The sequence below is a fragment of the Phoenix dactylifera genome, chromosome 1 (assembly GCF_051530095.1).
Source record: "Phoenix dactylifera cultivar Ajwa chromosome 1, Ajwa_hap1_PhDact_Kaust_v1.1, whole genome shotgun sequence".
Lineage (NCBI taxonomy): Eukaryota > Viridiplantae > Streptophyta > Magnoliopsida > Arecales > Arecaceae > Phoenix > Phoenix dactylifera.
In genome coordinates, this window is record NC_143190.1 from 31,437,428 (window position 1) to 31,447,221 (window position 9,794).

Below are 9,794 nucleotides of genomic sequence, written 5' to 3' on the forward strand. Positions count from 1 at the left end.
GAGGCGGCGACGTTGAGAGGAAGAAGAAGATAGAGAGGGAGAGGAAGAGGATGGGTGAGAGAGAAAGATGTGGGATGAGGGTTTTGGGAAAAAAAGTGAGATTTAAATGGGGGTATTTTGGTCCAAAAAACAGCTTTCCGACAAGGATGAAAATAGCATTTTCGGAAAGCTCCAAATTGGAGCTTCTTCCCAAAAGCTGTTTTCAGCTTCCCGCAAAAGCTGAAACAGCTTTCCAAAAATTTTACCAAACACCATTTTTTATCTAAAAGTGCCAGAAAATGCTTTTTGGCTCTCCAAAAATTCTTCCAAACAAGGCTCAAGATTCAAATTCCACTACCTGGCACTGCACTGGGATGGTCGTCTCGCTCGAGATGCTCGTCTCGCCGGTTAGGAAGGGTTCTCGCAGACGATTACCTGTCTTCGCTCCGGAGGAGGGAAGAGGTGGGGAAGTGGGAACGCACCCTTGCCGGACTTCAAAGCGGAGTCGAAGTGGGATCGAAGGGAATTGGGAAGGGAACAGCGGAACGCGGATCGGGTTAACCTGGATCCGGGACCTCCTGGCTATTTGGCTATATATTTATATTTACGGTATCCGAATCCGGATCCGGGAAAGTATCCGGATTCGTATTTGGATCTAGTCGGACTCAGAAAATTTATATCCGAATCCGGTCCGAATCGGATGCGGATACGAATTCGGTCGGTTTATATCCGACCCGTAGGTCCTCGTTCTCATCGCGACTACGGAACCCGCGAACACCAAGAACTAGGGTTTCTGAGAACCTCGCTTCCTGATCTCCACCAAGAGTTTTGACTTCCGGCCTTCTCCGATTTCTATACTCGGACCTTGGAGGCGAAGGTTTCTCGTGATGCGCTTCCACGAAGAGCCGCGAAGATGAGAGGACTGGAGCAAATCTCGGGGATCCCCCTTGCGGTCTCACCGGACGGGCCGCCTCCGGCGGAAGGAGGGGCGAACGGGCCGGTGTTTTCGTCGTCGGTCTCGGAATGTCACGGAATCTGGTACAAACTCGCCGTAATCGTTCCGTCGGCCCTCTTCGTCGTGTACTTGGCTTCCCAGGCGCGGAAGAACGTCGCGAAGCTCACCTATGGCCGGTCTTACATCATGATCGCGTACTACGCCCTACTCTGGCTCATTAGCATTCTCAATCTCTTGTGGTGCGCTCTCCAGGTACACCAATCTTTTCCCGACTAGCTAAAGATGCCAGGGTTACTTTTGGGTGTTCTTTTTTCTCTTTGGTTAAGTTCTCGTGATAGTTTTTAAGAGGTGAACTGAGCACAATTGAAAAATTCTCTCTAAACTTTGTGGATGTTGATTTTTTTTTTCTTTGCCTTATGATGCATCATGTGATTTAAAAGCATGATAATTGGAGTAAATATTTGCAAGATAATTTTTTTAACCTGAATCAAACTAATGTCATGGTTTCTTTCAAAGGAATTGATTAAAGTGATCCAACTGTTGTGCTATTTAGGATTGAAGGAGGTATTTTAAATCTATCTAACGAGAGAAGTAGTGGCTTTATTTGTTTAGACTGGAATCGTAACCATAATTGAGCACACAAACCATATGATGCAATTCAAGCTATACCCTGTCATTCATGCAACTTATCACCTTATAATGGATATTGTTTTCAGATTAAAAATTTTGTGTCATATATTTTGCCTATGCCAGCATGTAGCCAGTGTCATACTGTGCTACTACTGGGCATCCATCGGAAGGAAAAATTTGGAAGCCTATGATTTCAAAAAAAAATATATCGAAGTTTATACTATAACATGCTATAATATACTACTTTGGTTTGACAATTTTTAAAGTCAATGACAATTTTTTCTGCACACTCAGTCGAATCATTGAAAAGAGATATTCTTTGTAGCTAGTCCTCAATATAGACAAACTACAATCACAAACTTGAACATATTTTTTTATACTTATTTTTGTCAGGAAGAGGTCTCTTTTCAGTTTATTATCTGTGAAAAGCGCTTGCAGCTTTGTATGATTACCTGCCACAACCCCCTAATGGTTATCCTAATTTCAAACATATCTCCTTTACGATGTCCATGGAATGTATTCAAAAGGGATTACTAGGGAGCATGATAACTGCTTTTGTACTATCAGCAGAAGGGTTACCTCATGGTTTGTTTTAACTTCTGCTGGTCATTGTCACCTTTTTCCATAGCATGTATGTTAATGGAGAACAGCCTCTAGAGAGGGACTCTCATAAATATGAAAATCCTCACATGCATACAAGCATGAAAGAAGATCATTTGCTATTCATAGATCAAGATTGCTAACTATGTGCTGATTATTTGGAATCATCTTTGTATTTGGGCTCTGTCATGTAGAATACTATCTAACTTGAAAATTCGAATTTTAAGGAAAAAAAGTATAACAGTTAACAAGGATGCAAATCCTATGGGATGAGGCCCTCCCGGTTATTCCATGGAATGGGACATACCGAATCTTGACGATGGGGTTAGTGATGTCTCATCCCGACACTCAAGATGATGCCCTATATCAACACTCGAGACAGTGGGGTGTCTCAGTACCTCTTTAGGACTTAAGTCCTTGCTTATGAGTTGCCTGCTCAAATTAAGATTTACCTTGGTTGTGAGTTGCCTTCACAAATTAAGATTCAATATGTTGTTTTTGTCGTCTTGTGAATTAAATCTATGAATTTAGTTAGAACCAAGATTTGTTGTACCGACCGTACCGACGTACTGGTGGGCACCGGTACCGGTACGGTACCGGTACCATACCGAACCGAACCGGTACTGTACCAGTTCGGCTGGTTCGAGCCAAAAGCCAAAAAAAATTTGAGATCGGTGCGGGCAGGTTGGTACAGGGTACGGGGCCGGTACCAGTTGCGAATGTCGGAACCGAAAAATATAGCTGTACCGTACCGGTTCCATCCGGTACCGGTACGTACCGGCCCGTACCGACCCGTACCGATCGATACGGCAGACCATGGTTAGGACCATGGAATGCCGTACCGGTCCGTACCGGCCGGTACGGGCCGGTACGTACCGGTCCGGCCGTGGACCGGTACCGGAACGGATTAAAAACCGGTATTTCCGGTTTTTTATCGTACCGGTGCGTACCGGCCGGTACGCACCCGTACCGGCCGGTACGCACCTCGTACCGGTGCGAACCGGCCGGTTCGCACCGGTACGATTTTTTTTTTTTTTTTTTAGAACCACAGCGCCGCGCGCTGTGGTTTTTGAAACCACCGCGTACCGGCCGGTACGGGACCGGTACCAGCCGGTACGTACCGGACCGGACCGGTACCGTACCGGTCCGGCCGGCCACCGGTACGCCGACCGGTACCGGTACGCCGACCGGTACCGGTACGGCGGACCTTGGTTAGGACTTTCATGGATATGGTGATTACCATACCTAGTAATAGAGAATCACTCTATTTATGTTTCTGTTCAGCATTAGCTCCAATAATATGCGAGTACATTAGCTTGACATGGAAAAGTCTGCCAAGGTATTAGGGTTTTATAGGAGGACATTTTTTGAAGCAACAAGAATTAATTTTTAGAAGAAAATTGAAGCAATCTCATTCCAAGTTTTCTTGGTTAAACTTTCATTGCTGCTTTGTTATGAACTTTGTTACTTTACATCATTGCAGAGAAAAATATTTTGTTAACTATATATGCAAGTCAGTTTCATACTCTATTTTGAAAATAATCTTTGTTGACACTTTTGGACACTTGGACAGGGCACGAAACAACAAGACATGGTCGGCCACTCCAATTTGAAGTGACTTGCTTGATATCAGTAAAAAGTGTCTGACACTTGGCAGTTAGCATTTTTATTGGAGTGTCATGCTAGAACTCTTGGTTTTTAGTGCTAGACTTTAAGTTGTGTCCTTGAGGTTTTGTGGACACTTCAAGGAAAGTGTCTTTGTATTATATGAGCACTTCAAGCGAATATTGTGATGTCTTAAACATAAATGTATCATGATTAGTCATCGATTTAAGTATTTCAACATATTGTAAGTAACTTTAGATGAACCTAACAAATAAATTAAACAACTTGCAGTCTTATGGCTATTCCATCAATTTTCTTGTCAGGCAGCATCTATAACACTAAGTTTCTCTTTTTTTCTTTAAAAAGCAATACTCGAAGATATGTGTGCGCGCGTGCGTGCTACACACATATGCCATGTCGCCATGCCTAGATTTGTGGAGGATGCCGTGTTCAATACTCGAGGACACTCTGTTACACTTGGACACTTGGCACCCATGCCAAGTGTTGAGGTCAAGTTGACCCTATTGCTTACAAACAAAACATGTTTCTGTTTTGACCCGAGTGTGGATTTAATCTTAGTTTGTTAGCATTATGATACCAATCACTGATTTGATTTATCTTTCACATTGGACTTCTGAATAATGGATCTACTTTTAAACTATATTCCATATTACTTATCTAGTTATCTCATTTTCTGATGATCATTATTTCATTGGAAACACAGGCATGGCAATGCACTTCAGAAAAGGAATTCTCATGGAACATGTTGTCATTGTTTACAAAATCAGGGATGTTGTTCTTGGAAGTTAGTTTGGTGGCCTTTTTACTTCAAGGAAATCATGCAAGTGGGCTGGAAGCTTTAGCACGGACATTTGTTATCTCAGGTGTCATAGTTGCTGCAGATATATTAATCAAGGTAAGTATTGCTGCATTAAGTCTGTGTGATTGTTATTAATTAAAAATTCTATATAGTCCTTCAACGTGCTTTTTCGATTTCATTCATAGGTTAGGTATCAAATTTATGACATCCTTCATCAACTTATGTCTGCACCAACAGCTAGCACTTTTATGTTAGCTTTGTCTAGAACAGTTTTAGGTATTCTTATTTCTAATCTTATATAAAAGAAAATGATTTCAATGCTGCCATGTGTCAACTGTTACTAATGAAACCTATGACCTGAACAATTAGAAGAGATAAATGAGCAGACATTCAATTATCCTTACACCAACAGTATGTAATACCTATCAGTTTCTGTGGCATAGCAGTTTAGGATTTCATTACTCTTGACTACTGTTGGCAATTTTATGAATGCATGATGATGATAACTGATAGAGCACCAGCAAGAATGATGCTGAAGTGTTGAGAAATCCTGATTTGCCTTTAAATATATCAAAATTTGGATATAGGTGATCTTGATGAGCAGGGTGTAGGAGTGTTGAACTAACACAACCAAATTCCTGTGGAATAAAAAGATTAGATTGCCACAGTATGTGACTTAGGGAATTTTTTGACTTTTTTTATCTCTTTGCTTGGTAGGGGTCATAACTGCTGAATGGAAGAACTTGCATGCGTCTCATACCTAAATGTCATTACCTGTTTCTACAAAGATGAGAAGTTTGTATAACTCATAGACAGAGGGGAACTTCTTGATATACCTTTCAACGTATTGAAGTAATTGGATATTCTGCTAACAGAAGAGGATGATAATTGAGAAATACAAATATTTATCTTTTCTTTCTATAACTCTTTATGCAGTAACGCTAGCTATTCCCAGGGAGCAGCACAGGTAATGTCAATAAACTGATAATAAGCAATGCACCAGATTTTTAGTAAGAGTGAGAGAAGGTATGATAATTCATGGCATAAAACTGAGAAAGCAGGTGCTTAAATCCAGAAGAATTTGGTCTAAAAGACTAAAACAAGAATCCATATGGAAAAGGGAAAAGGAAGCCACCTTCAGAAGGAAAAACAATTTGTTTCCATTTGGACGAATTAAGATGAGGAGGGAATGGAAAAGAATGTTTTGAGAAGAAGAGGGGGAATGACCTGCTGTACTCCCTTTATTTCTATTTTTGTTGTTGCCTTGGGGAGGATGGATAAATTTTTGAAATACAAATTGTCATGCTGCATAAAGCCCTACATATAGACATCATCACTGATAAGAATTACACTTCATAATGGCTTTAGCTCCATGACTTCCACGGCCCATCTTTCAATCAAAAATATGACCAATTAACACAATTCCATCAAAGTGAGTTGACTCCAAAGAACTTGATGTTCCCATTCAGAAAAAAGAAATTGATGAACTTAATATATGAGCTCAATATGAGTAGTTCTACGCCCGCTATGACTTCAAAACTTCATAACTTAAAATACATGAAGTATAAAAACAGAACAGTCTAACTATATGATTCATTAGCTTACATCAGCTTGGGCACGAGGTGCATGACTTGCAGTAGATCGACAGAATCTTTTTTCCATATGCATTTGTCTGCTGCTGATTCTGGTCTTTATGGCCTTCCAGAACCAAATTGACGAGTTTGAATATGTGCAAATGCTGAGACGAAAATTTCCCGCTAAAGCTTGATCACTTGTTCCCATGGCTGTTGATTATGTCTATCAAGCATGTATTTGATATGGTTCTGAATTTTTTTCTTTCTTCTTCAGGCTATCTATGCATTTGGTTTTGGAGTTCCGCTATTCATTGATTATAGTGAATCAGCCAATCGTGTGAAATGGGGTCTGTGGATTGTGCACAAGCTGTTGCTTACTGCAGTTTATGGCATAATTTTGTTCATGCACCATTCAAAGTGGAGAGAGAGGTTACCAGGTATCCTTCTGTAGCTTATCTTCTCCAATTGTCTTTCTAAGCCATGCTCTCTGCTGGGCTATCCAATAATTTCGTCTCTTTTGACCCTCTACAGCAAGACCGGCATTTTATAACTACATCTGTGCAATGTTCTCATTGAATCTGTTATCGCTGTTTGCCTGCGTGCTTATGGGAAACGGAGCTGGATTTGGGTTTTGGTATATTTTATTTGCCTTTTCAAAAGACAAGGTATCATTTTCAAAATAATTTCTGCTAACATGTAATACTCTTCTACATTACAGGTTGTTCAATCTAGCAACTATATGCTACCACTCTCTTTACCTTCCACTTCTGTATGTAACATTCCTAGCAGATTTTTTCCAGGTCAGCTTCCATATGCCCTTTATTTGTTATTAGATTCATATATTTAAGATCATTTAAGAATTACCATAACTGCTACAATGTCCTTGCTTTATTTTCTCTGTTCTGGTTGGTTACAGGAGGAAGATTTGCGTTTGGAGAATGTGTACTACTCTGAGATGAAGGATGCTGGTTTTTTTGATGCTGATTGGGATTAATACCTCAACATGGTAAGCTATACAATCTTTTCAAAGTGCGATTATAGAGCTAGCTGCCTAAGATGATTGGTCGCTTGCCATAACTTTGTAAATAAGTGCAATGCTGGATCCTGTTGAATTTAAAATATATATACATATATTGTACGAATCAATTGACTGTGATTCTCGCATGTCAAATTTAGTGCAGCAGAAATGTTTATAGTGATATACTCTCAACAGTGTGCTATTTAGTTCTTAGATCCAAGATGTTCTTCAAGATACTAGGTTGCACTATAACTGGAAAGAAGTTTGTGTTGGGTAATAGGTAAAAAGTATTTTGACGGTAGCTTATTTTTTCATGGCATTTGGGCAGATAAGCCACTAAAGTTGCTTTGAATATGATGAAAGCCGAGTGAGTGGTGTTACAAAACTTATGAATAATATCATAAATCATGACTATGTAAATCAAGTAAAATAAATCAAAATAATCTCTAACCTGGGTAGAGGCATAGCTTGCTGGTTTAAGAGCTCTGTCGTCTCTTGGACAGAGTTGTACAACGAGGTCCCACATGTTTGACACACTCCCCCATAAGCAATTAAGCATGGTAACGGCGAAGGAAGAATTTAACTTTCCATATCTGCACAATGAACAACAAAGAAAACAAGTGGGAAAATAAGAAGTAAAAACTACTCAAAGGAGCAAAGACTACTCAAAGAAGCAGGGAGTAGAGGTGGCTGCCAAGGTTTGGAGACTCGTGAGGCACAAGAAAGGCAGGCCAATTAGGGGTAATGGACCAAAACAGGTGCCTTCACTTGGGGGGTAGGAGTGGTGATGGGTCGGGTCAGGAAAGCTTTTAGCCCATATCCGACCCGCTTGTAATTTGTTGAAAAGCAAATCTGTACCTAATACATTTATTTTACAAAGATTTATAGTAACCGCTAATCCAATTAGCATTTCTTTTGTCATTTACATGACTTAGCAAATAAAGAACAAAGTATGCCACTGAGGTAGTAGCTCATTGGTACTTTGGCCTTACTTCCAATCAAGAGGTTCCGAGTTTGAAACGCGTGAGCGTCAATTAAATTGTGAAGACCGGATGCTCCCTACTCGGACACGGGGTCTGGAAGGGCGTATTGATCTGCTGGTAGTCTTGGTGGTGCCAGATATGACGTACTCACACGGAGGGTTTATGCCGGAGCCCAGAGGGGTAACCATGCCGGGCCTACGGATGGGGTGGGTATGAGTAAAACCGGCCGGAGTGTCCAACACATGGTCATTTCTACCCGCATCGAACAATTCTCCTGGCGGAGTGGGGGCTCAGTGGGAATTGCTGCCCGGGGGTGGGCTCCCCCCCCCCCCCCCCCCCCCTCTTTCCCTTTTTTTTTTTCCGGAAAAATGAAAAAAGAATAAAGTATAATGAAAACTAAGGGAATTTTTGTTGGCATCCAAAAAAAGTAGATAAAGAAATCAAAGTGAAGAAGAAAATATGAGAAATCTTGAACATGTACTTCTACTGTTTTTTTTTTAGCATTTTGTTTGGGGGATGGATTTTATAGGTTTATTGAGCTCATGATTTCTTTTCAGGTAATGAGGGCCAAATTCATATTAATATTTTAGCTTAGCCTGTACCCCACCTAATTATAACCAACCTTCACCAAAATAAAGGAAATTGCCAACCCTAGCCATATCATAGTTTAGGTTTGGACCATCGAGCACGTGTAAAAGATTAGCCGCCTATTAGGCCCAAAATAAAAGGAATTTTAAAAGAGTCAATATGAAAAATTACATAAAGCCCCTTAAAGAAATCTCTAAAATTACAAATAATTGCAGTAAATTTTAAAAATTCTAACAATTCGTTCGATGATTTATGAAGCTCAAGATTTGTTTATAATCATCAACATGACCTTACTAGAACATTGCAATGGATAAAATGGACTCCTTTTATGTCCTAGATTACTTTTCAACATCTGCTTCAAGGCGAGAGATGGATACCAAGAAGAGCCCATTCCCCTACCTCAACTTTAAAGGTCAATCAAGCAGTTAGTTCATTCTAAAGATCAAGCACCGCACTCAGTTCTTAACGTCAACCGGTTAATATGGAAGGACTCACATCATGTAGCCATTTATTTATAGCTCAATAAAATCATCTTGTGTTGTAGAGGATCTGCTGCAAATAAGTTCGTTCCTTCCAATAGACTGAATTAAAGATAAAACTTCTTAGTAAATGACATTTTTTCAGACCCAGGGTGCAACTAAATGAATTTTTTATTTTTTTCCCGAATCAGAGGTAGAGTTAGGGACAGGATATATCCCATCTGTACTTTTGGAATTTGGCTCTTATTTGATTGTCATTTTACTTTATATGGTCAAAATTTTGTCCCGTGTTGATAGTTTGATACCATCTTTTGCACCAGGCACCTTACTTTTTGCTGCTCTACCATGGTTATCAGGACCACTTAAGCTTGTCACCTCCATGTCATCATGTTCTCGCTAGCGACAAAGTAAATACCAAGTGTAACTTGTTGAAGTCCTGTAAAGACACCAATTATTAGAGTACCTGAGCAAAAATATCAGATCTTGAGAACACATTGTCAGCTGAACAAGACCTTAATTCTATGTGATGAATGAGATACGAATGAAAAAGGGAATTCGATGAA

General features: G+C 40.1%; 1 protein-coding gene across 2 annotated transcripts; it reads left to right on the forward strand.

The window, feature by feature from the left end:
* The first annotated feature begins 717 nt into the window (after nucleotides 1-717).
* On the forward strand, nucleotides 718-9,794 carry LOC103714538 (protein CANDIDATE G PROTEIN-COUPLED RECEPTOR 2-like). 2 transcript variants are annotated; one of them, XM_089930529.1, is made up of 7 exons: nucleotides 737-1,186; nucleotides 4,494-4,685; nucleotides 6,438-6,600; nucleotides 6,695-6,797; nucleotides 6,882-6,963; nucleotides 7,080-7,169; nucleotides 9,552-9,794. In XM_089930529.1, the coding sequence occupies exons 1-6, from the start codon at nucleotides 893-895 to the stop codon at nucleotides 7,155-7,157; spliced, it is 912 nt and encodes a 303-aa protein (XP_089786655.1). In that variant the 5' UTR covers nucleotides 737-892; the 3' UTR covers nucleotides 7,158-7,169; nucleotides 9,552-9,794. The 2 variants fall into 2 exon arrangements, with proteins under 2 accessions (XP_008800042.3, XP_089786655.1); XM_008801820.5 differs by lacking the exon at nucleotides 9,552-9,794 and having other exon boundaries at nucleotides 718-1,186; nucleotides 7,080-7,364.